This window comes from Thamnophis elegans, chromosome 5 (genome assembly GCF_009769535.1).
Source record: "Thamnophis elegans isolate rThaEle1 chromosome 5, rThaEle1.pri, whole genome shotgun sequence".
Classification (NCBI taxonomy): domain Eukaryota; kingdom Metazoa; phylum Chordata; class Lepidosauria; order Squamata; family Colubridae; genus Thamnophis; species Thamnophis elegans.
Window position 1 is genome coordinate 33,277,314 of NC_045545.1, and position 27,315 is coordinate 33,304,628.

Sequence of the window (27,315 nt, forward strand, 5' to 3'; positions counted from 1 at the left end):
AAATTTCATTGTTTTATAAGTATTCTCAACTCTTCCCTCCATACTTTCTGTATTTTGATCTATAATTTCAAGTCTCTTTTCAATTCTCTCTGTGATTATTAAGTCTTTTTGAATTTCTAGTATAATTCTTTGCAATGTTAGTCCCTTTTCTTCTTCATTTTGGGCCATTTTTCCAGGTTATAGACACTGCCACTAAAACATCCAAGGCTTTTGTTAGGTTTCAAACAAATTCAGTAAAGTTTTTCAGGTTAAAGCTTTCTCTTTCTTTCAAAGAAACACCTGTATAGCCACTGACCCTTTTAGTAAACAAAGCCAATAGCTTTGTATTATCAGATGTTGCCAAGCCTCTAGCCTCTAGATGGCAGTGTTACATTCTTCCCCTCTGTTTTTGCCTCTCTTTCTAAGCTCCGAACTCTGGAACAGAAGAAAAAAATTGTTTAAAGGTTACGATCCGGCCGAGCCTTGCAAGGAAAGAAACTTTTAATCCACAAATACAAAAGATGGAAGAAGTATAGAAGAAGAAGGGGGAAAAAAGACCAGTCCAGTTTAAAAGTAAGAGGCATTTGTAAAAAGTCCATCCATAGAAAACAAACAAACTTAAAGTGAAAAAGATAACACGATAGTTTTAAACCAGGGTTAATTCGCCCTTACTTCTGTGTTCAATTTTATTTTAACTCTACGTCTTTTGGGTTTTCTCTTCTCTAATAATAAGGATTTTTCTCACCATTTTGACACACTGTGTCTCCTGTTCTGCTTCCGTTTCAGGAGACTGTCCCAACCTTCTGCAGCCATTTTGACTGCTTCTCTTGTAGCCAGCAAAAAGAGCTTTCTCCTGGATCGATCAGGGACTTTGCAATGTCCCTGAGATCAGCAGGACCTGCTCGTCTCTATCACCATTCCTTCAGAATGGTTTAGATCCAAAAAGGACCGTCCAGCAACAGAGATATCAACAGCAATCCTGGAGCTCCAAGATTGCATGTCCTGTTGTCACTACATCAAGCCCTGCCTCCCTGTAATTTGAATCATTATTATCCCTTCCTTCTGTTATTGGGATTTTTATTAGTGGAAAATGATCGCAACTCTTCCTTCACCAGATAATTTTAAGTTGGCTATGTATTTCCTAGCTATCATGACACTTTCCTGCTTTTTTGCTTTAGATAGATTGAGAAAGGTATTTTTATTGCAGCTCTCAGCTTTCCATATCAGACTTTAGCTGTGTTTTAGTTTTCTTAATACTGTCTATGGTCATTTTAAATCATCCAAGCCATGTACCAAAGGTGCTTTTTCCAAAGGCAACTCAGGTTTCTTTTTTTTTTCCTTTGAAAATGTTCAGTTCTTCAGAACTGAACAAGCTTCTTGGATAACAAGCGAAATGTTTTCAAAGAGAAAAAAAACCCCAAGAAAGTCAGTTGTTTTTTGCAAAATCACCTTTGGGAGTTTCTTAATACCATCCCTACAGATGGTAGGGGTCAAGCAAGATTATTGGTTTTTGCTTGTCCTTAATGACTTCTAATCTGTCCCTTTCTTATACAAGCCTCTCTTTATTTCTTCTCAACCTTGTGTTGTTTTCTTTTTCTTATTGGCAACCATGTTATTTTCATTTTAATACAATACAATAGCAGAGTTGGAAGGGACCTTGGAGGTCTTATAGTCCAACCCCCTGCCTAGGCAGGAAACCCTATACCGTCTAGACAAATGGCTATCCAACACCTTCTTAAAGACTTCCAGTGTTGGAGCATCCACAACTTCTGGAGGCAAGCTGTTCCACTGATTAATTGTTCTAACCATCAGGAAATTTCTTCTCAGTTCTAAGTTGCTTCTCTCCTTAATTAGTTTCCACCCATTGCTTCTTGTTCTACCCTCAAGTGCTTTGGAGAATAGTTTGACTCCTTCTTCTTTGTGGCAACCCCTGAGATATTGGAACACTGCTATCATGTCTTCCCTAGTCCTTCTTTTCATTAAACTAGACATACCCAGTTCCTGCAACCGTTCTTCATATGTTTTAGTCTCCAGTCCCCTAATCATCTTTGTTGCTCTTCTCTGCACTCTTTCTAGAGTCTCCACATCTTTTCTACATCATGGTGACCAAAACTGAATGCAGTATTCCAAGTGTGGCCTTACCAAGGCATTATAAAGTGGTATTAACACTTCACGTGATCTTGATTCTATCACTCTGTTTATGTAGCCTAGAACTGTGTTGGCTTTTTTGGCAGCTGCTGCACACTGCTGGCTCATATTTAAATGTTTATCCACTAGGACTCCAAGATCCCTCTCACAGTTACTACTATGAGGAAGGTACCACCTATACTGTACCTGTGCATTTCGTTTTTCTTGCCTAAATGTAGAACCTTACTCTTTTCACCATTGAATTTCATTTTATTAGATAGTGCCCAATGTTCACATTTGTCAAGATCTTCTGTATCTGTATCTTAAGCCTGTCTTCTGGAGTGTTGGCTATTCCTGCCAGCTTGGTGTCATCTGCAAATTTGATGAGTTCACTGAAGTCCAAGTAAACTATATCGACTGCATTCCTCTTGGTCCACTAATTTTGTCACTTTGTCAAAGAATGCAATAAGGTCTGGCATGATCTGTTTTTGACAAACCCATTTGTTTTATAATTGGTGCCCGCAAGACAAGTATTTTTATCTCAGTTCTTCTGAGAATACAATTAAATGATTCCTTCTGTTCATTTCACTCTAGAACATACTGCTAGGAGTTGCTTGAACTTCAGCAGTATTTAAAAAGAATTAAAAAATGAATGAGGTATTTCCGAAATGGAATTACTCTGTATTTTGTTGATTCTTTAGAGATTAGTTGTCTAATCCCTGAAGATTTTAGTTTAATCTTTTATTCTCGGAAGGGGAAAATCTCCACTTTGTAGAACTCTTTTCTGGGCATTTATGAATTTAGAGATGCTAATGTTTCATGATTGCCCAAAGGTTCCCTAGCCCAACTATTGAATGAATTAATGATCACCAGCAAGGTCACTAGTAACTTGATGTGGATTATTGATGAGCCTAATTCATGAATTTAAATCCTTACTAATCTCAAAGTTTATATTATACAATTTCTGTAAATCCAGTGCCTCTGAAAACAGTGGGGAGCTGGAAATGGAATCCCATGATTTCAGTAGGAATTAAGCGCTATTCACAGTTTCATCAGCTTCAATCCCAAGGGTAGAAGAATCATATGTTGAGCAATAGGATAGATTATATATGTAGCTGCTAATGCCTGAGGCTGAATTAGCAGTTACATATAACATTTGTGAGAAACCTTGGATCTTCTTAGTATACTGTTTCATATTTTATAAGAAATTGAAGAAATAGGGAATCTTAAACCAGTGATAGTTCTTCTTGTTCAAATAACATTTCCACAAAAATAGGTCTCGTTTCATGCTCTCGGAAACTGTCTAGTCTGTTATTGAAAGATTGAAAAGATCTGCAGGTTTCCCCACAAGAAGTAGGGGCTGATTTTACTTTTTTGCATGCCCCTAGAGCACCTGTATGGTGAGAACCCGACAAATGGTCATGTGAAGTCAATGTCTGTTATCTAGCCATTCCCTTGAATTATATATATATAATATATAATGCTTTTGTGCCTGAAAAGCTCAGCAGAAGCACAAGAGGAAGCCAAGCAATGGGGCGCCAGTTAGACTCAACAATTTAATGAAGAATTTGTCCTGTTGGGGTGTAAGAAACCAAGAATGAATGGGCCATTGGTTGTGGCAAGTCAATGGATCGTCTTGCTTGTCTTTGCTCTTTTCTCTGTATAAATAAAGCATTGTTGTCCATCCTCATTTGTGCCTCATGGTGATAAATTGGTCTTGATGTGTCTGACATTTTAACCAAGTCTTTCTAATGGTCTGTTTTTGAAAGACTCTGTTTTCCCTATGTTTTGCACCAACATAAACCTTGACAGCACTCTCTGTCATATATCAGGTTAACTCTTTCTTTATCCTAAGTTCAAAAAACTCAAACTACAAGTTGTTAAGTGATGGAAGCAAGAATTATTAAGTAGACGCAATTTGCACCTGCAGCTGAGTTTTATTTGCAGCCTGCTGTTGATATTGATCAACATTTGCTTCCAATTGAAACATTAACAAATGGATGGCCTGTTTCCTAGAACATTTTTGCACTGATTTGTCATTTGTTAACTGTATTTTTTCTCCTTAATTCTGTATCTCAAAATGCAACTTTAAGGCCAAAATTAACTCCTTGCCTATTGGCAGCTTCTATTGTTAGTTAATTATTCAGTTTTGTGTATTGTTGAAATATAAAGTAAAGACCCATTTGCACATGCTTCCCTCTCCACTCAATTGCAACTAAGAAGAGAGTTTTGTCCTGTGTTGTTTCCAACCTATAGATCATTATGCTTGATCCCCCAATCTTTCAGTGTTTACAAAATATCTTTGTCTCTTTCACCAGGCTTTTCATTATTACATAATTTTAGCCTTTATTCTTATTTTTTTGCATTCAATTTAAGATTTGTCAGGAACTCTGAGTGCCTACCAAAGAGGAAAGGTAGCATGAAAATCAGATAAATGAATATTTTCCATCCAATTATTGCATCACAGCCTAATTATTGTATTCCTAGTCCCAGAATTCAAATCCTAGAATTTAAGCCTGCTGCGTGGAAGACAGTAGTCTGGAGAAAAAATTATCTGCCTCATTGAAATTATTAATCTCATGTCTTTTTTATAAAGAGAGTATATTTTCCTGCTATTCTCCTAACCAACATCCTAACTTATCTGCTACTATAATTCACTTAATCTGTTTATATTTTCATTACTGTTCTTGTTCTCCAAAATAACAAGTTTAAATCATATTACCCCTGGGCTTTTTCTGATGGTAAAAAATACTTTTTCTGTTATATAAACTGAGAGAACAATTGCTCACAGACTTGCTCTCAAATAATGTCAGAAGAACTCTTAATTTTATTAGTTTTCCTCAGTTGCAGTCTCTTACTGTATTCTGTTTTGGAAAAGTTTCAAACTAATTGTGTATAAAAATAAAGATTTAGATTTAGATTTAGATTATCTTATTTGTATGCCGCCCTTCTCCGGGAGTGACTCAGGGCGGCGAACAACTCAAGAGGGGAAAGGGAAACATAGAACACAATAACAAAGTTAAAATAGCCATGATCACACAAACCACACAAGTCGAGAGGGGAGGGGAACTCATCAACCCCAGGCCTGCCGCAAAGCCAAGGTTTTGACAGCTTTTCGGAAGGCCTGGAGAGAGGTGAGGGTCTGAATCCCTGCGGGGATTCAGTTCGTTCCAGAAGGGCCGGAGCTGCCACAGAGAAGGCCCTCCCCCGGGTAGTAGCCAGGTGGCATTGGGCTGGTAGACAGAACCCGGAGGACGCCAACCCTGTGTGATCTAATGGGTCTTTGGGAGGTAATTGGCAGCATGGCGGTCCTCTCAAGTACCCAGGTCCAATACCATGAAGGGCTTTATAAGTGACGACTAGTCACTTTGAAGCGTATCCGGAGACTGATCGGTAGCCAGTTGCAGCTCGCGGAGGATAGTGTACGTGGGTGTACCGAGGTGCACCCACAATCGCTCGCGCGGCTGCGTTCTGGACGAGTTGAAGTCTCCGATACCTCTTCAAGGGCTGCCCATGTAGAGCGCATTGCAGTAGTCCAGTTTTGAGGTCACGAGGGCATGAGTGACTGTTGCGAGTGCCTCCCAATTCAGGTAGGGACGCAACTGGTGCACCCAGGCGAACCTGGGCAAATGCCCCCCTGGTCACAGCCGACAAATGATGTTCTAAGGTCAGCTGTGGGTCCAGGAGGACTCCCAAGTTGCGAGCCCTGTCTGAGGGGCGTAAATTTTCACCCCCCCAGCCTGAGTGATGGAATATTAGCCAAATTCTTGGGAGGAAAACACACAGCCACTCGTCTTGTCTGGATTGAGCACAAGCTTGTTACCCCCATCCAGACCCTGACAGCCTCCAGGCACTGGCACATCATGTCAACGCGCTTCACTGATTGGGCACGGGGCGGACAGATACAACTGTGTATCGTCCACGTATTGATGGTACTTTATCCCGTGCCATCGAATGATCTCACCCAGTGGCTTCATGTAGATATTAAACAGGAGGGGGGGATAGGACCGAACCCTGAGGAACCCCATATTTCAGGGGCCTAGGGGTCGACCTCTCCCCCGCAACCAACACCAACTGCGACCTGTCCGAGAGGTAGGAGGAGAACCACCGAAAATGGTGCCTCCCACCCCCACCTCTCGTAACCGTCGCAGAAGGATACCATGGTCGATGGTATCGAAGGCCGCTGAGAGGTCGAGAAGCACTAGGATGGAGGGATGACCTCCATCCCTGGCTCTCCAGAGATCATCGGTCAGTGCGACCAAAGCGGTTTCCGTGCTGTAGCCAGGCCTGAATCCAGACTGAAAGGAGTCTAGATAATCGGCTTCATCCAAGGACCATCGGAGTTGAGAGGCTACCACTTTCTCAACAACCTTCCCAATGAAGGGGAGGTTGGAGACTGGATGGTAGTTGTTCAAACTGGCTGGATCCAGCAATGGCTTCTTCAGGAGGGGTCTCACCACCGCTATCTTCAATGCCGGTGGGAAGAAGCCCTTCCGAAGAGAAGCATTCACCATCGCTTGGATCCAGCTCCATGTCACCTCCTTGCTGTTCGCAACCAGTCAGCAGGGGCACGGGTCCACTACACACGTGGCAGCACTCACCGCTCGGCCTTGTCCACTTCATCAGGAGCAACAGGTTGAAAGTCAGTCCAGAGATGTCGTTGAAGACCTTCCCCCTGTTGTTAAACTAAAGGAAACACATTTATAGCTGGAGGGACTAGTTAGAATGTTATCAATATACCCATCTACTATATACATATACTAGCTGGATACCCGTGCTTCGCAACGAAACTATATAATCGGGCAATGCAGGAGAAATCTAGTTCACTCTGGTTCAATCTGTTGGGCTCAGTGGTGCTCGGTAAGGAATATCATACATATCAAAATACATAAAGGTATATCGCTCTCGCCTCCTTGAGTCCAGAAGCAGTTGCATAGGTGGAAGGTGTAGACATTTTGGTGACGTATCAACGTTTAGTACTGTAAGGAGCCCCAGACCACTCCTGAGTGAAGGAGTGCAATGTCTGCCAGTTTGAACTAAGGTAACGGAATGTGAGATAACTGGCAGTTGGAACAGAGTTCTTTTCAGGTGGGAAGGGGGAGTAGAATGTCTAACTCCTTAGCATCAGAGCATGTTCATTGCTGTATAAGAAATACTAATGATCTGATAGTCATTTCGAAAAATCCTTTCTTAGCGAGTACCTAGAACCAAGAGGAACATATGTACGAAATGTCAGGTTTGTAGGCTTCATGGTTCTGAAGATTTCATGATGAGTGAATGGTATTTGGCTTTTATATATATACATAGATAATATACAATACATTCAATACCACAGACCTGTATACTGCATGAGTCAGAAAGAAGTCTAAGAAAATATGTACGGACCTCTTACATCACGGACATAAATGTTTCATGTCCTCCCCTTGGGCATTGCTATAGGGCATTGCATGCCAAAACAACTAGACACAGAGACTGTTTTTTTTCCTCATACCATCACTCTGCTGAACACCTAATTCCCACCTGTCAATTTATCTATGAATTATGGCTGTATTATTTTTATCCTCATCTGTTCTACTACCTTCTCTTACTGGTATCATTATTATTATGACTATTATTACTTTGATATTATGATTGTTACTACTTTTCTGTTGTGCATGTACATTGAGAGCATATGCATCGGAGACAAATTCCTTGTTTGTCTAATCACACTTGACCAAAGTATTCTATTCTAATATAAAACATTAGTAGTGCCATCTTTATAGTAGCTGATCAGATTTAAGTTGGTAATATATGTTTCTACCTATTTAATTATCCCAAACATAAAAATGAATACCTGAAAAAGAGAATGCAACTAGTGGACAGTTGGGATAATTGTAGAAATATTAAATATTACTCTCCAGTATTAGGAATTTTCAAAATTTTGCATATACAAAATTAAGGCATTTCTGCATCTGAAACTGCAGTAATTATTAGCTTTCCTGAGTTCTATTAAAATAAGCTGGGCTTACTTCCAAGAAAACTTATTAGATTATTGTTTGTAAATAGTCATTGGCTTCAGAGTTATCCTTATCAGTGCTCTAAAATATGTATTAAGTAACATCCTCCATAAATTTGTTCACCCATGTCAAACACTACACTTTGTATTTCTTACATTATTAATATTGTCTTACATTATTTATTTATAAATTGTAAAAGAATGTAAGGCATTCCAAGGCAATTTTGGGTATATTTCCATTTTGTTTTCTAAATTTTGTATTCTTCTCCACAGAAAAAAGAACACACACAACCCCTGGTGGGAGGGGGTATATTTATTCCCAGATGATGCAGTCCAAACAAAAGTTTAGCTCTGTTCATGTATTCTGTAGAGTTTCTAAAATTTCTTTTTTAAAAAAAGGATGGGTTCTCCAGTAGTAGGGCCATCAAAGAAATTATTATATTATCAAGAGTGTTTATTGACAGCACATATGCAAGCAAGAGTAAATATTTCACCATAAAACTGCTACACAGAAAGTCAATTTCAATGAATTGATCAAATAAGCAGCTTCTCTAAATTATCTTCCTCTCTCTGAAAAAAAAGTAAGAAATACATTTTGTGATTTTTTATTCCAGTTGTATGTGGGTCAGTGAGTTTAACCCAAGTTAACGTCCCTCGGGGGGGGCACTATTGGTCCTGGGCTCCTCATGCGCTACCACCTGTTGTAACACCCTACGACCAAACGCTGCAACACCTTCCGGTGCCCCAGGGCATCACAGCACAATCCACCAGGAGTGCAGCTACCTCGGCAGCCTGGGTCACACAGGCGCCTATCGTGGAGATTTTTCAGGGCGGCTACATGGGCATCCCCATCTCCCTTTATCAGGCACTACAGGTTAGACAAGTTTGCATCGACTGATGCAGCGTTTGGTCGTAGGGTGTTACAACAGGTGGTAGCGCATGAGGAGCCCAGGACAATAGTGCCCCCCCTGAGGGACGTAACTTGGGTTATGTCCCAATCCTGGCTAATCCTGCAAAATTCCTCCGGAAAATGACAGTTGATCTTACCTGAACTGTTGTTTTAGGAGGTTTTGCAGGATAACCAGGTTCCTGCCCTAGCATTGGTCCAGGGGTTGGGGAAGTTCAGGGGGGAGGGTGTGTTCCCTTATTACTTGTTTTCAGGGTTATGCAGTGGTCTTGACTCGTTCAAACTGGGAACCAGAAGCAAGGAGCACAGAGGCGTGGCTTCAAATTAACTCTGTCTCGAGGCCAATTGGACATCACAATACCCAATCCTGGCTAATCCTGCAAAAACCCCTAAAACAACAATTCAGATAAGACCAACTGTCATTTCAGAACTGTTATAAATAATGTCCTAAAGTCAAAGCAGTGCTGGATGTGATACAATATATTCTTGGCCTGGGTAACTTTAACTGTGTTTGTTTGTTTGTTTTTGTAGCCAAACAAGTATGTCTAGCTGAAAAAATTAGCTGTGGAGACTCCAGCAATAAATGCATTCCTGCATCTTGGAAATGTGATGGAGAAAAAGACTGTGAAAGTGGAATTGATGAGGCTGGTTGCACTAACAGTAAGTGTAAAACCCAGTAAGATATGCTTGCTAGCCTAATGCCCATACTCCACATCCTTTCCTCCTATCTTTCTTCTCTATGTTATTTGCTGTGTATAACTGTATTGTGTGGTGCAACAAGTTGTTTTTTCCTATTAGATTTTATGAAAAGAGATGAAGTAAAATTCATACTAACATTGGACAGATAGCATATTCCCTGCATTATGCTTCATTTTGACTTCTTTCTTATTTAGCATGATTTGCTAAGAGAGATCAGTAAATAAGCCATGGGTAGCCTGGCAGAGTTTGAAAAACCTGTTTTATTTTTGTCTTAGTGTTTTCAAATGTGACTTACAATCATGTGTAGGCAGGCTTATTTCCTGGTTTGGTTTTGTGTTCTGCCCCAGCTTTTAACATATCCAAAGATACAAAGATAGAAATAATAAAAGTAGATGGGCCAAAAAGCTTGTGTATTTAACAAACCATGCTTAAAGCAAACTATAGTTTAATATGCAGGTCACATGAATACCTCTTTTGGTTCATAGTATAGATGTCTTTAGGATAGTTGTTAACTCTAGAACCGTTAACTTATACAATCAAAGGGGTGAAAAAGTTAACATTTTAATCAGGGCCCTATTTTGTTTTAAAGGAGTCTAAATACAAGTGAAACACTAGTGGATGAAAATCTATAGTAGAACAGCTGTGGTTCCACTAAATAAAACGTTCAACCTGTAAAGCATATTAAATATAAGGTTGTAATAAAGGAGAATATTTGTAGCTCAAAGTTGACATGAGGGTCCTTGGTGTTCTCTGAGCTTGCTGGTTTTCTTGCAGATGTTTCACTGCCCAAATTAGGTAACATCATCAGTGCTAGTCTTAAGGTTGAAAAATTGTCCATTGGATTCCCGATAAGATAATGTGACTTCTAGGTTTCAAGGGCTACAGAAACAATTTTTTTTACATTTTGTTTGTAATGATAAACTTTGTTACATTCAATTTTTTGTTAGTTTAGACTTGAGGATATAGAAAATCAGATAAATATTAACTATCTATATGCAGTATGATAAAGACTGAGGTGGGGCACCAAAAGGGCTAAGACGCTGAGCTTGTCAATCAGAAAGGTCGGTGGTTCGAATCCTAGTGTCTCATAACGGAGTAAGTTCCCCATTACTTGTCCCAGCTTCTGCCAACCTAGCAGTTTGAAAGCATGTAAAAATGGCAAGTAGAAAATAGGGACCACTTTGGTAGGAAGCTAACAGCGTTCTGTGCACTTTCGGCGTTTAGTCATGCCGGCCACATGACCACGGAGATTTCTTTGGACAGCGGCTGACCCTTCGGCTTGAAACAGAGATGAGCACCTCCCCCTAGAGTCGGGAACAAACTAGCACATATGTCCGAGAGGAACCTTACCTTTATATTCAAATGGACATTTCTGTGTCTTCAGTACTCTAATGAGCAAAAGGCAGTTGTTTCAAGCAATCAGCTCATGATCTATTTTCCTCTTTCCTATATTTCTATGTATTGTAAATTTCTATATGTGAAAAAAGAATTCCTATATAGAAGAAATTACATAAAGTAGAAAAAAGTACCTTCCATGGCTTTAGTGTAAATTGGTATATTTCAAACTGGAATTCGCTTGGCAGTCTATTCTTATACAGTACATCAAGAATAAATGAACCTTATAAAGAAAACTGACAGTCATCAAGATTTTTCTAATGGGGAAATTTTTTTTAAAATTGCATTCCTGTGCTGACTGTGGAAGGAAAAGTTTCCTTCCTCTTGAAATCAGCTGGATTCCTATCTAGAGTTGTAACAGGTATGCTGTCAGGTATATTCACAACTTAATGTATCAGTACAAAACTGAACTATATGATGAACAATGACTCAAGGTATTATATATTATTCATTGCCTCAGATTCTCTTTATTATTTGGAATTTTTAATTTCTTTTTCTCATAAAGAACTCTACTTCCACAAACAACTGTTCTAGTTGAAAACTATCTTTTCCTGCTGTCATTCTTGATTCCCATTTTCTTTCTCTTTTCAAAATATTGTTTTTGTTTTATTGATTAAATTCTTTTCCCTTCTTTATTCTTATTTTTGTTCTTTGGTTGTCTCCAAATATGGTTTTAGAGGTTGACAGCAGGTCCTTTTGCTTTTCTATTGTTTCTAAAATCTGAGGCCCCTTTTCCCCCATTTACTTGGGTGTTTGAAAACTCCTGGCGGGTCTCAAGCTCATCTCTTGAAATGTGAAACCTCCTGTCACATTAGGGCCTCTGTCTTCCAGAGAAAGTATCTCCATTTCAAAGTAATATCAATCTCATCAATCACACATTGGTCTTTTTGAAAATGAGTTCCCCGGTGATAAAAGTAGTTTCTCTCACTTCACTATGCTAAAAATCCAAGAACCTTGAAACTTAGAAACCAGAGAAAAGGATGGAAGAGAAATTAGCCAGTTGCTTTTAAAAATGCAAAAATTGCACCACTTTATGAGAAATAGCATCCATGAGTTATTTTTATGGGGGTGCGGGGGCTTAATAGGTTTGAAATGCGACAATTACAGCAAGGTGATACACTCAACTTTTTTTTGTTAGGTGGGATTGGATCAGTGGTGGACTGCTGCGTGGTCACCTGGATTCAGGCGAACCCTTAGGTTGACTGGGACCCCCTACCCGCCCTTGTGCTAAGCTATCCATTTATAACAAACTTTCTGGCTTGTTCCCGCCACCCTCGCTGCCCAGCTGAGTTTCACGCCGCTCCTGCTTTACTCAACGGAGCTGCCTGAGTGGATTACCTGCTTCTTTGAAGTTCTGTTTCATTCCCAAAGGATGCCTGCGAGCAAAGCTAGTGCTAGCGCACTCCCAACCAGCAAACCGCTTGTGAACGTAAGTGCAGCCCACCTCTGGATTGGATCACGAAGCAGAACTTTCGTAATGAATCCCAATTGTGAGGAATTCTTCAGAAAATAATCGACCAGGGTAGGAATTTTCCAGATGGCAATGCAGGGATTTTTATAGCCATCGTTAAACTTACCTATAGACAAACAAGCCTAAAGGAAACATTCTGCTGTAGGAATTCACTGTAACTATGCCATGTCCAAATTGCTAAATGAGGTTGCTATTAAATGTTTAAGGCATGTGCAATCAATACAGGTATTTTCCTGTCTGTAGTGAGAATTAGGTCATAATGCCTACTGTCTGGCATATATGCCAGTCAGTACCTGAGATGTATAAGTGAGCCAATCAAAAATCTATTCTGTCCACATTTCTCTAATTCTGAACTCCTGCAAGTTTCAAAGGTCCTTCCCCCCCCGGCCCCCCCCCAATAAAAGTATTGGCCTTCTCAATACGCCACTCAGTTAAATAGAAAGAAACATTTTAATATATGAAGGTCTGTGAAGACCCATCCAGGCTACCATATCCATAAAGATTCCGTCTCTTTTAAACTGGAAATTGCCTCATGAAGAAAGTATCCACAGGTTTTTAGTATGCTGTTCTGACGTGTGTTTTGTGAATTTAGAGCATTTATATTCAGCAGCCTGAGCATTGGAGGCCTTAATAAGAAAAGCATTCCTAGTCTTCAGGATTACAGTCTGAAGGAACTCTACACACAAAGAAAAGAGATGGCAAGAGAAAAGGAAATAATACACAGATTATGATTCTTAACAATCATACTACTGTGCATATATAGCAGTGGAATGGCAGTAATGCAACCAAAAGTAGTTGCTTTCTTGGATGAAAACAAAAAAAGGAGCCCCAAATTGCTGGTGATTGATTCTCTTTTCTCTGCTGAATTTGAAAGCAGTCACTGGCCCATGTAGGAATTAGATGAGACATAAGACCTTCAAGAGAATCATGCCATATCATTTCTTTGTTTGTTTATTTTTGTGGGGAAGAATCATAACAAAGGATAGAAAAGTATTTGCTCTAAGAGACCAATTCTCTAAATAACTATGCAAGCAGTATTCAGTTAAACATTCAGGTTTCAGTCTTCTCCCCACCACCACCTTCTATACTCAAAGGAGAATGTATGTACAAAATGGTTTGATGGCCCAATTAGTATTACATTGTGTATCTATCTTGAGCTGTTGCTGTGTTGAATTCCCATAGAGTAATCAAGATCTTTAGATTGTCTGGCAATCTCTAATTGCTAGCATAATCATGATCATCTTTTTTCCTCAGATCCCCTTTTCCTTTTGGAAATCTCTGCTCTACTTGATCCCATGCTACTTCATCTTCCTGTTGGTATCTTCAACCATTTTGGAACCAGCATCTCTTCAGCAGTCCAAGACTACCTATATCTGGTTGCTAGCAATTTTATTCATACACACACACACTCTCCTTTCCCTTTAAATTCATCTGCTTCTGTCAGTTACTTAGCTCATTTCAGCTTCCCTTTCCTGTGAGAGATTCTGAAGATGTAACAGCATATCTGGTTCTTCTCTTTTTCTTTCTCAGGCTCAGCTGATCATCCACAGCTACAATCTTTATATCTGGATGATCATGTGACAGGGTGGTATTCAGTCCTCTCTTCTCCCATTCGTATCAAAGTTCTCACCATATATTTTTATTGATGTTATATTTATATTGATCTTTAGTATTTATTATATTTTTGTAATTTACATTACAAAGGTACATGAAAACGCTGGGATATTATTGCTGTGAAGTAAACAGGAAAGGAATCAGTAGGACCTTGCTCAAAATTATTACAAGCCCCTGAAAACTTTAGGACTGCATTTGCAAACCTGATGTCTGCCAAAAGAGATGGTTTAGAGATGAAGCCTCAAATAAGGAAGAAACTTTTCCCTAAGGACTAATATTGCTAGTTTAGCCCTGTGAAAATTTCTTCATCTATCATTCTGTAACATTTCTAGCTTCAGCGAATGATTGCAGTGAATGTGAAAGTAATCTGTCTTCTTTGACTCAATCAAATAGCTCGCCTTGGAAAGCCTGAGTTAAATAAGCTGTAATAAAACATTGGCCCTCAGCTGAAAATTCAGATAATAAAATCAAATGCATCCTTTTCAGGAGGCAACTCTGCTGACATATGGGGTGCTTTCCTAAGAGATGGTAGAGAACCTCCAGTTTCAACTGCTCTGAAATATTAGTGGTAGAATAAACAAAAGATGCAAAGGGGTTTGATTACAAAAAGCAGAGACCCTCTCTCCATTTAATTTACAATATGTTTGAAATCTAAAGAGTGAGATGGGACACCAAGGGGTGGGGTTTAGAGGTTCTCCAAACTGGCCATAACGTTAGCTACGGGTTCTCCTGAACCCAGGCAAACCCGTAGCAGCCCATCCCTGACTATAGGTAATCCTTGACTTATGACCATTCAAAATTCTGATGGACCCCGAAAAAACTACTTAGGGCTGGGATTCAAAGTTCTCAAATCGCTCCCCCCCCCAGGCACATGACTGCATTTTGGGCATTGGGCAACCAGCCCACATTTACAGATATTTGCAATCTCATGACAGCAATTTATCATTTTTTTGCCAGAAACTATTACTTCCGATTTCTGGTTTTAAAAAATGCCCATAACAAATGATAAGTTTGCTTAATGACTACAATGTTTGCTTAATGACTGCTACAAAAATCATAAAATTGGACTTGGTCATATATAGTGACCCCCTTTACAATTAACATCAAGCGCCAGAGAAATCAGGAGACTCGCAGTTCAAATGAATAAAAAGATTTATTGCAAACTTAAGCTCTTTACAAAAATTGGAGTTAGTAATGGTCCCGGGAATTGAGCAGGTATTCAGAAGGTATTCGAAATGGAATGGACTTAGACCTCTTGTGGGTGTACAGGGACTCGTGCACACCCACAATGATGTATTTGACCCCTCCCTTGGACTCAACCTGGTCATCTGCTACATTATCTGTATAACATCTTGTTAAATAAATTTATATTATAAATTTCTCCTGATTCCATTGTAGAATATATATATATTATATTTATTTATATTTATATTATATATATTGGCATAGGATAGGAGGCTTAGGAATTGCCTAACCCTAACCAGAACAATCTACCATGTAATTTTAACCAATAAGTTAACCAATAAATTATACAGGTTTATCCTCAGTTATAATTGGGATGGCAATTTCATCACTTAAGCAAAGCACTTCTGATAGACCTGGTGGCAATCATTAGGTGAGACCTCATGCTTCTCCTCTACTGCTATGCACATCTCCAATTCAACACTACCCCTCATTTACCCCATCCCCTTCTGTGCCTTTTGGGCCACCCTGCATTCCCCAGCCATCCCTGCCATATCCTACAGGTGCCATATTGACACTTTTCCAAGGTTTTGCTTTAAAAAAAACAACCCTGTTCTTGTTTTCATTTCACCTCATCCTTTGAATGTTTTTTTTTGTTATTATTTCATTATAATGACACACTTAGAAACAGTATAGAAACATGGTACAATTATAATTTAGACTCTTCCAATTAAGCCAAAATTAAACTAAGTTGCTATACTAGTGAGGTTTATAAGTGAGTTTGGTTTAGTGATTAAGGCACCAGGCTAGAAACCAGGAGACCCTGCATTCTAATTCTGCCTTAGGCATGAAAGCTGCCTAGGTGACTTTGGGCTAGTCACTGTCCCTCAGCCCCTGCTGTCAAGCTCAGGCAACAAGCCAGTCAGTCAATTCCTGTTGCAACTAATGGATTAACACTTGGTTAATCTGGAGGGGAAAGCATAAAAACACTAGGAAGAATAGAAAAAGGGTTAATGTCAAAATATATTAAATGCTTAGAATCAGGCTGTCTGTCTGTCTCTGCCTGCCTGCCTGCCCCACTAGAGCATTTCCACAGAGAGAATTAAATTAATGGAAATAGAGATTTTATAGTGTAATGACCTCATTAACATATTCTGGGAACATTGCTTGGTATATCATTATTCAGCATAGTTGTACCACCGGGAGCTTAAATGGTCATAGCTGCAAGGTTTTTCTTTCAAACTGATTTTTTTAAAATTCCTTTGGCTCAAGCTATGTTATTCTTATTTTGTCCATTGATTCAGAAACGGATGTTTTTGACATGTATTGCCAGGATATGTTTTATCTCCTGGCCATTTATTTGTTTCAGAATTTGAAATATAAGATGTTCTGTTGCTTTTTTAAAGATTTAAATACTGTTAGACATAATTATGAATATGTATTTCCATATATTAAATGTTAGACACTAATATTTAATATCTAAACACATAGATTATTCACATGAATCCATTTTAAGAATGTAAGAATCCAATATTCTATTTTTATATAATGCAATAGTGATATCTATATTTCATTAATTTTATTCATCTGAAAAGGTTTTAAGAATAGCATTTCATTAACACTCAACTGTCTTTGCCTTTTAGCTTGTTTTCTATATATTTTCCAGTGTCTAGCAAATACTATCTAGCTATCACTAGAATATTCAGGGGAAAACTGAAAATTCATTCATATTTAATACATAAAGGATGTATTATGTATGCCATAAATGTGCCTAATATTCCATTGAATTTTACAGAAATTATGGTCTAATATAGTTGAATGTTTAATCGTTTCAAAATAAGGGAACAATCAACTTATTTCAACATAGCAGTGCTATCACGTCTATTCTTTTCAACTGTGTCAAATGAAATAACTGTATGTAATCAATTTAAACCAACTGGAACAAAAAATATATAAATATTTAACTCAGAATTTATTTCTTTATGAGTAACACCAGTCTGCCTCATTGAACTAGATAATATTTTGGTCACACGTACTTAAAACTATTAAAAGGAGCAAATACTGATTTTATTAAAGTTAGTCATCATTCAGGAGAGCCAGTTTGGTGTAGTGCAGTGATGGCTAACCTTTTGTTGTTGCATGCCAAAACTGCCTGCACCCATAATGCAATGTGCAAGCCCCCCATGTCCCGTTTTGAGCCTACTAGGCCTCCCTGCAGCCTCCTTGGACCAAAAATGAACCAGGGGGGCACACCGCACCCCAGCGCCCCATTTTGGGCCTAGTAGGCCTTCCTGCAGCCCCCTGGGACCAAAAATGGGATACAAGGTTACACATGCACGGCAGATACCCCAAAATCAGCTGGCTGGCGGGAGGCATGTGCAGTGGAGCTGAGCTGGGGCGACAGCTTGCGTGCCCACAGAGAGGGCTCTGCATGCCACCTGTGGCACACATCCCATAGGTTCACCATCACAGGTGTAGTGGTTAAGGTACCAGGCTAGAAAGTGGGAGATGGTGAGTTTTAGTCTCGTCTTAGACATGAAGCCAGCTGGGTGACATTGGCCAGTCACTTTCTCTCAGGCCTAGGAAAGGGGGAATGCCAAACATCAAGAAAACTGCAGGGACTTATCCAGCCAGTTACCAAGAGTCCAAAACCCCTTGAAGTATCCTCCTCTCAAAAGATCGCTTTTTGCATTGCAATTCTATTGGTGGCTATGTAGAAGATCATTGTAGAATAGCATATATTTATGTGCCCACAAATTTCCTTTATTTGAAAAGGCTGAAAAGAGAAGTATAACCTAGCAATCAATATTTTTTCACCTTCAAGTGGAGTTGCCACCAGAGCAACTTTTCTGGGCCTAGGATACCCATACCTGAGTTGACAGGGATTTTGATGGAGGCAGCTCCCTAAAATTAGAGGATGGAGCTGAAACAAGAACTAAATCTGATTTCATTTCATTTCATTTACACATATATTTAATTAAAATGAAATCTGCTAATAAGATTATTTCCCCATTTCTACCTCACTAGAAATTAAAGCCTAGAAACATGATTTTAAAGTCTCTGGGAATTGGATGCACAATGCATTGGATCCTGCCACAATGCATTTTTCTAAAGCATGTTCTCATTATGCGAAATGGTTAACAACTCCAACATGTGTGCTAATAGACTATCACAGCCTCATTTGTTTCTGGGGAATCTACCAAGCTAATTGGACATGTAAAATTACCAATATAGCTGACAGGTCTCCTTTGAGCTGGAGAATAACTGGAAACAATTTCCTCCATTTTCAGAACAGTTCCTGTATAAATGGTTATTTTCTAATTGATCACAATACCCAATGTCTTGGTCCGGGGGCAGAAAAGTTTAAATGAACTAATAAATCAGCTTGTGAGTAACAAATTGGAAGGTTTTATTTGAACTAGATATGCAATTCTGTATGTATCTCCATGTAATAATGTACTGTACAACCATATATTGTTATTATCTTTTCAGAGAAAGAAATATTATCTTTATTAGCTCTCCTAAAATTATCATGACTTATATGGGTGTCTTAGATGCTTGATTTATTCACCAGTTAAATAGATTATACTTTAGAAAATGAAGAACAAATGCATTATGGGGTCTTACTCAGATGTTAAAGCTTTGTCACTCTAAAAACACCAATCAAATTTATAGACCTAAATAGAAATATAGATTAACATCTAAATCATGCTAAGCCACAGTTCGCTAACCCTGAGTTACTGAATAGTTCTCAGTTATTTATGTTTACATGCTATACTGAACCATAAGTGATAGCTTATAAACCAGAGTTAATGGATTCATACAATCCAAGAATCTACAGGTAGTCCTCAGGTTGTGACAGCAGCTAGGATTGCTGTCACTAAGCGATGAGGTTGCAAGTAATGCTCAGCAATGGCAATTCTAGTTGCCATTGTAACACCAGGAATGCATGTGTCATTAAGTGGGAAGAGACATGAGCCCTGGAACAAGTAGTGTGAGGGGTAAAGTGTGCCACAGGCAGGTGTTGGACCATGGGCAAGCTGGTGAGAGCCGCAAGCAGTAGCTGTGGAGTGTGAGTGCGCTGGCAAGGGCCATAGGTGAGTGCTAAGTCACCGAGAGCTAGCAGGCAGGGAGCATGTCAGAATACAAGATCCTTGACATCTCATGCTCTGTAGTGGGCTCCAAGGAGAAACTTATGGGAGTGACTTGTGACCTTCCCTACTAGCTTCCCCATTGATGTTGCTTGTGGGAAGCAGAATGGGAAGATCACCAATGGTGATCATGTGACCATGGCTTGCAACATTGAAATTGCAAGTCGACCACCCAGATTGCAATCACGCAACTTTGCATACCAGTCATAAATTCCCCACATTTAGCAATGTTATATTTTTGAACAATCACTGAACAAGTGGTCATCAATTGAGGGTTGTCTGTATATGAGTTCTTACCCACTCCCACCTCCAGTGATGGATTTAGGGATGGGGGTCAGTGCTTGAAAGGGTTGTCCATTTTAAAACAAACTTATTTGCTTTATTTCCCTACTTACTCTAGTTGTGGTGTTTATAATGATAAAATTCTGAAAATTGCTTTTAAGGCTAAACCAAGGTTTTTCCCAGGCTGTAATCAATATACCTATGCACAATTTTATCCAGAATACTCATAATTTATTTTGAAAAGTTAGTAACTTTAAATAGAGTTTCTTGGAATCTAGGAAGCCGAGCCAAAATTAATTGATCTAAAATTAATATATTTTCACTTGTTTATAAATTCTTATAAAAATACAAGGAAATAGTGTATGCCAACATTGGTATATCTTGATTATGGTCATTTAATGTTATATTTATTCATTATTTGAGATGACTTTTGATGTGCATGCATATAGCCAAAGAGGAGATGAGGAAGAACTCTATCATTGGCTGCTGCAGGGTCATTTTGGAATTGGAATTTATTGCATTTATATGCCGCCCTTTTCCCCGAAGGGGACCAGGGCGGCTCACAATCCAAGTCAGGGAAGGGGGTACAGACAAGGGATAAAAAAGATGAACATAACAATACACAATTTAAAAGCACGCGACAACCATACCATTCAAGGGGGGGCAAAAGCTCTTTAGGCCCAGGCCTGTCGGAACAGCCAGGTTTTAAGGGCTTTGCGGAAGGCCTGGAGGGTGGTGAGGGTTCGAATCCCCATGGGGAGCTCGTTCCAGAGGGTCGGAGCAGCCACAGAAGGCTCTCCTCCGGGTAGTCGCCAGTCGGCATTGGCCGGCGGATGGAATTCGGAGGAGGCCTAATCTGTGGGATCTGATCGGTCTATTGGAGGTAATTGGCAGCAGGAGGTCTCTCAAGTACCCAGGTCCAATACCATGAAGGGCTTTATAAGTGACTAGCGCCTTGAAGCGTATCCGACGACCAATAGGCAGCCAGTACAGCTCGCGGAGGATAGGTGTTACGTGGGTGAACCGAGGTGCACCCACGATCGCTCGCGCGGCTGCATTCTGGACAAGCTGAAGTCTCCGAATGCTCTTCAAGGGCTGCCCCATGTAGAGCACGTTGCAGTAGTCCAGTCTAGAGGTCACAAGGGCACGAGTGACTGTTGTGAGGGCCTCCCGGTTCAGGTAGAGACGCAACTGGTGCACCAGGCGAACCTGGGCAAATGCCCCCCTGGTCACAGCCGACAAGTGGTGTTCAAAAGTCAGCTGTGGGTCCAGGAGGACTCCCAAATTGCGAACCCTGTCTGAGGGGCGTACTGTTTGACCCCCCAGCCTGAGAGATGGAAAACTTGGCCAATTAGTAGGAGGGAAACACACCAGCCACTCGGTCTTATCCGGATTGAGTACAAGCTTGTTAACCCCCATCCAGGCCCTAACAGCCTCGAGGCACTGGCACATCACGTCAACTAAAAATACTTATCAAATGGCCAGATAAAAGGATATTCTTGGAGTGTTCATTAGTGGTGTCACGATCACTGTATCTTTCATATTTATCAAAATACTTTGAACTTTTCAGCAAAGTTTAGATCCATTCCACTGCAAATTATTAGCTATAAGGGAATGGGAAACCAAGATTTTTTGGCTAAGCCATTAAGCAAAATGAATTTGTCAGCAGTATTTTATCAAGAAACAGTTTAAAATAGAATATATGACTGATTGCCAGAAAATATCAGTTCTGTAATTATGGGGAGCTTAGAAACTTGGAGATATTTAGAAGTTCTGAAATCTTAGGAGTACTGGTAATTTGGAACTTGTGCCAAAATATCAGCAGAGAAGCATAGTAATTGTGTCTTAAGATTCTTACATTAAAGTTTGGAAGTAATTCATACTTACCAAGAAGGTAAAGTACCTTCACAGAAGCTTCTTAACTCAAATTTTTAATCTCTAAAATTCATTTTAAATTGGGTGCATAAGAATATTTTAAGAAATTTCAGATTTCCCTATTAAAAGCACAGGAAAGCTATCATAGCTGAACTGCAAAACATTAACCATTTAGTTTACAAGGGGAACAAGAATTAAGAAAAGGGTACCTAATCTCTCTTTAAACTTTACCTCTTTAACATAAAATCCAGACATTTTCAATATTTTATTCTCCAGAATTTTTGGACTACAAAACAATTATTCATAAGTACCATGGTTGGTTGTGAATGATGGTGGTTATAATCCAACACATCTGAAAGGAACAAGATGAGGAATAGTCTGATATAAATCTACTCAGATCATTCGATTCATTCAGACTGAAATGTATAATATGTGGGTTAAAGAAGATTCTAAAAATATCTACAAGTACAATTCTTTGAAGCAGCTAGGAGAAATAAATTTCTAGTCTATTTTCAAAAGCATGCAATTTAATATAATTTCTCTTTCCTATTTGGCTGTAAAATGGAGCAGGAGGAATTATTAATATCAAAATGAGTATAGGAAAGACCGTATAGCTGTGATGGTGAACCTATGGCACGCATGCCAGAAGTGGCACTCAGAGCCATCTCTGTGGGCATGCGCATCATTGCCAGCTGCTCTTCTAGGCAAGCTGGCCTTTGCATGTGCTGGAGGCCCGGAAACCCGAAGACCAGGTGGCCGGCGCGTGCATGCCAGCTGGTCTTCGGGTTTCCAGGACTCCAGCGTGCATGAAGACCAGATGGCCAGTGCACATGCACTGGCTGGAAACCAGAAGACCAGGTAGCTGGCGTGTGCTGGAAACCAGAAGACTAGGTGGTCTTCAAGTTTCTGGGGCTCTGGCACACACAGCATTCCGGTTTGGACACTCGGTGCCGAAAAGGTTCACCATCACTGCCCTATAGCATCCCCCTGCCTTATCTTTTGGAGTGGACAGTCATACTAAATGTAAATAAATAAATAATACTCCTATACTTTAGTCAGTTTCTGCCAATTTATCAGTGTCCGATTTATTTATTTATTTTGCAGATGGCATATCATACATGGACTAGCAATATATAACAACAAATTACTTAGATTAGTAAAACACTATAAATATAAATGTTAAAATGTCTAGGCCATCTGAAGTGCAGCGTCATTTTTTAAAAAACAGATACTGGACTGCTCACAACGGGTCATGATATGATCTACAGTTTGACATGGGTCCCCGTAGTCACACTGAGGGGGGGAGGATGCTATTTAATTGGAAGAGTCCCAGCAGACGCTGTGTGAAGTGCAAATCATATTCAGGATTGCCCATTGCTGATGTAGTAATTCATACCCTGGCACCTTTTTCTGGAGTCATTTGTAAGTCTTCCTATGATTGGGTATTCAGAGATAACAAAGCAATAGCCTAATTAAATAAAGACATACTGGCTTACTCTGACTTTTAATCTTCAATTTCATATATGGTAGAATTAGAACAATACTTTAGGAGAATCTGCACACACTTAGCTACTTAGTCACAATCGAAATAAATGCTGTCAAAAATAGATTGCATCAAATTAAACAACACTGTGCCTCAATAGTATCTCAACAACACTATACTTTGACATTGAAAATATTATTGACACAATTATTGCCAGTTCATGGATTTACTTTTCTATTTCTGTCATATTCCAAGCTACAATTTACAAATACATTTTGTAGATCTCTGAATACTACATAAAGATTATAACAGATTGTAGCTCTAGAGAGAATCATTAAAAGAATCAATATCATCAAAGGAAGATTTTTCTTAGTTGAGTTTTTTCTTCAGATCATCTTGGCAAGCAAAATCCTCTTTATCCATTTATTTATTTATTTATTATTTATTTGTGCAATTGGTTCGTCTGTTCAATTTCTACAACTACCTACCTTAAACAAGTGAAAAAAAATCCCATTTTTCTATGTTTTACATAGTTTTCACTTTTTCACTCTAGGAATGGTCAGCTTCTGGTGATGAAAATGTTACTTAGTGGGGTTAAAACAAAAAGTGACAGCAAAGAATCCCAGGGGGTCTCTCACTCAAGCTATGGGAACTGGCATTAAGACTGAAAATAGAAATGTCAAGCAGAACAATTCTACATTTGTTTGGAATAGGCTCTTATTCCATTTAATGGAATAATATTTTCTGCTGAAATAGAAGATGGTTCTGATGTTGTAGCCTTCATGGAAAGAGTATGGTAATCATACACGTAGTTAGAAAGTGCACTACATTTCTCTCCTTTTTTTTAAGATTATTTTGGCTTTGTAGTAATCTCAAAAAAACAAAAAAAGGAGAAACTTTCTAAAAAATTTATAGCATCCTGAGAAAATGGTTTTAAAACCACTTCTTTAATGAAGAAAGACGTGTTCTAAGGAATTGTAAGTCAGATTTTGGCACGGCATTTTTGAATAAGCAAATATATAATATTTTTAGAAACCTACAGAGGTAAAATGATATTTACTTGACATTAATGCTGTAGAGGCTCTGAATTGGTAGTGACTGTCACGGACAGTTATGTTGAATGATAGACTTCAGAAACAGTTACACTATTCAGGTTAAAATAAAGAAGCAATTGTTTGGGGTGAGTTAAATATAGGAAGTAAAGAAAAAGAATGAATAGTAGTACCTTCATTTGAATTCTTGGCTTTTTTTTTTTTTTTTACAAAGACTGTACTTCTTAAGGACTGTTAAGCAGAAGTGCTCAGATAAGTAACTATGAATTATCAAATTAGGTTTATGATATTTTAAGAATGGATCAGTCTTCCAAGAAAAATTCCATAGAACTCAGCAGCAGTTTCTAAACCAGTGTTTTAACTATTAAACCAAATGAGAGAATAATTTGTTATGCCTTGATAAATGTTTACGAATGATGGAAAGTGAATTCAATTTGTTCTTTACAATGGAAGAATTTTTTATTTTTTCCTATGCTTCCTTATACTCATACCTAGGTCATTGATGGTTCTTGAGTATCTTTGCCTTTACTTGCCTAATGTAATGCAAAAGTCAATTTATCTGGCCACAAGTCTTAATTCCAAAGCATCTTCTTCATATACATGCCACAAATAGTCCTTCACGTCATATATCCTCCTTTGGTATATCATGGAATGGTCTGGGATTACAAACTATATGCTTTAGTAAACTGCAGCATTCTCAACTCAGCCCATTCAAAGTGGGATACAAAGTCAAAATATTAAAATAATAAATTATGAAAGAAATAAAATTGATACATATGAAATTGTGCTTATGCCAACTTTGTAATATGGAAGTGAGAGTTTGGTAGAACTCTACGAAATTTAGATAGCAAATTTTTCTCTTTCTGCCTTTTCTGGAAGACTAGTCTTGGCAAATAATGTGCCAATACTATTCCAATAATGGAATAGTAACATGAATGCAAACGGATCAGCATGGTTCAACTTCTCAGTAATATTATGGGAAGCAAACTTAGAAGAAGACATATAATTCTGGTCTCAGATATTTAAAGCTGTATAAAAGGGAAAATTTGGAAGAGCCCCTTTATCAATAAAAGATTCACATCTGGGTCTCTTCAGCTTTTATAAAATGGGAAATAAGGAAGGAGAAAGGAGGAAGGATGGATAAATCTATGCACAGTGTAGAAAAAATAATTGGGCAGAACCATCTGTTGGTCTAATTATAGATAGTTGTTTCTAAATATGGGTACAGGTACAGAAGACCAGTTGTTTAAAGATTGTTCAAAATTATGATGGACTTAAAAATAACTACTTATGACCTGTCCTTGAAGTTGTAACTGCTGGCACCCCTCCCCTCCTTGGTCATGTTTTTATATTCTAGGCACTTGGCAACCAGTTTACATTTACTACTGGTGGCAGCATCCAACAATCATGTCTGATAAAAATTTTTACAGTTTCCAGCAGTTTTTGTCACATTCTGGCAAAAAGCCCATTTGGAAGAATGGATTTCCTTAACAATCACATGTGGTGGCACACTTTAAGTCTGTCACAAAAATGACAGACATTAGACATTATCTAAACTTGCAAGCTCTAAAACTTATAATAGAAATTCCAGGCTACATTGTGGTTGACACTTGATTACTTTCTTTCTTTAATGTAATGCCAGAGATTGTACGCCTCTGAATACCAGTTGAGGAAACATGGATATGAAGGTGCTTTTTACCTCATGTTCTGTTTACAAGCTTACCATAGGAAGCACTGGGAACAAAATGTAGGACTTCCATTTGATCAGTAGGTTTTTTTTTATAATCTCTTATTTGTTTATGAATTAAGTAAAAATAAGTATCTGTATTTTCCATGTAACATTTACCTTTACCAAAAGTTGAGAAGCTATGCAGGAAAAAATCTTTCAAGTTGCTATGAAACCGGAGTGGAGATGAAGGACAGAGGGAGAAGCATTGCATGGTCCTATCATTATCCTAAATCATGAATAGGTGGTTATATTGATGGAATAAAAAGCAAGTGGTTTTGATTGCTATTTTTTCAATGCATAACAAATAGAAGCATCAGGCTGGAATGGTATTAAAAAGTATGAATGTGCAAGCCTTGCACATGTTTTTCCAGTGTTGTAGGGAGAAGATAGTTAAGAGCAGGATGATTTTTTTAAAGATTTAAAATATGAAATAAAATAATAAGCTTGAGCTAACCCTTATCTCTCCCCCCCCCCAAAGTCTGTTCTTCAAGTGAATTCCAGTGCAGCAACAAGACCTGCATAGCTACAATCTTTGTCTGTGATGGTGATGATGATTGTGGTGATGGCAGTGACGAGAGGAAGTGCCCTCCCTTCACTTGCAACCCGAATGAGTTCCAGTGCAACAATAGCCTGTGCATCCCACAGATTTGGGTGTGTGACAAACAGCCTGATTGTGAGGACCTCTCAGATGAGTCCATGGAGAGGTGTGGGTACAAACTCAAACCACAAATCGTGAGCACCTGTGCAGCGCATGAGTTCCAGTGTGGCAATGGGGAATGTATCCATTTGAATTGGAAATGTGATGGAGATGAAGACTGCAAAGACAAGTCAGATGAACAAGATTGTTGTAAGTATCCAAAACTTTGAACTGTATTTGGGGAAGGGATCCATCCAATGAATTTGATCCGGATGTAATGGCCTTTATATTTCAATTCTGTGTGGGATTCCTGCAGAATTTGTGTGCATCTTTTATTTTGCAAAAAGTTATAACTCAACCTCTGAAATGTCATATCTGGTTGGTTAGGTCTTTGTTCCAAATTGTCCAGATTAACAACAAGAATATAGTTGAAGTGCCTGACGGTCAAGATTGTTCTTTAAAAAAAAATTAATCCTAAATAGAATATTAATGTCAAGATTTTTGGTTTAAATTAAGCACATGTTACTAATAATGTATATTGATTCTATATTGTATCTAGAACTGAGTAATTAATAACAGGTACATTTGACTCTCTAGTTGATTCTAATTCATGTTTTCTGTAAAAAGGTATGTTTAGTTTGTATTCCTGTCTGCGCCTCATTTTAAATTGTAATGAAAAATGCTTGTACCTGCAGCTTCAATAGCTTTGGGTTCTAAAAATTGAAGGTCCTCTTCTG

The 27,315-nt window shown here is 38.7% G+C and overlaps 1 protein-coding gene across 1 annotated transcript in view; it reads left to right on the forward strand.

The window, feature by feature from the left end:
- Positions 1 to 27,315, forward strand: part of LRP8 (LDL receptor related protein 8) — a 264,315-nt gene that overhangs the window by 207,817 nt on the left and 29,183 nt on the right. Inside the window, exons 4-5 of the mRNA XM_032217842.1 lie at positions 9,540 to 9,668; positions 26,420 to 26,788. Coding sequence (XP_032073733.1) covers positions 9,540 to 9,668; positions 26,420 to 26,788 — 498 coding nt within the window. The remainder of the gene's footprint in view (positions 1 to 9,539; positions 9,669 to 26,419; positions 26,789 to 27,315) is intronic.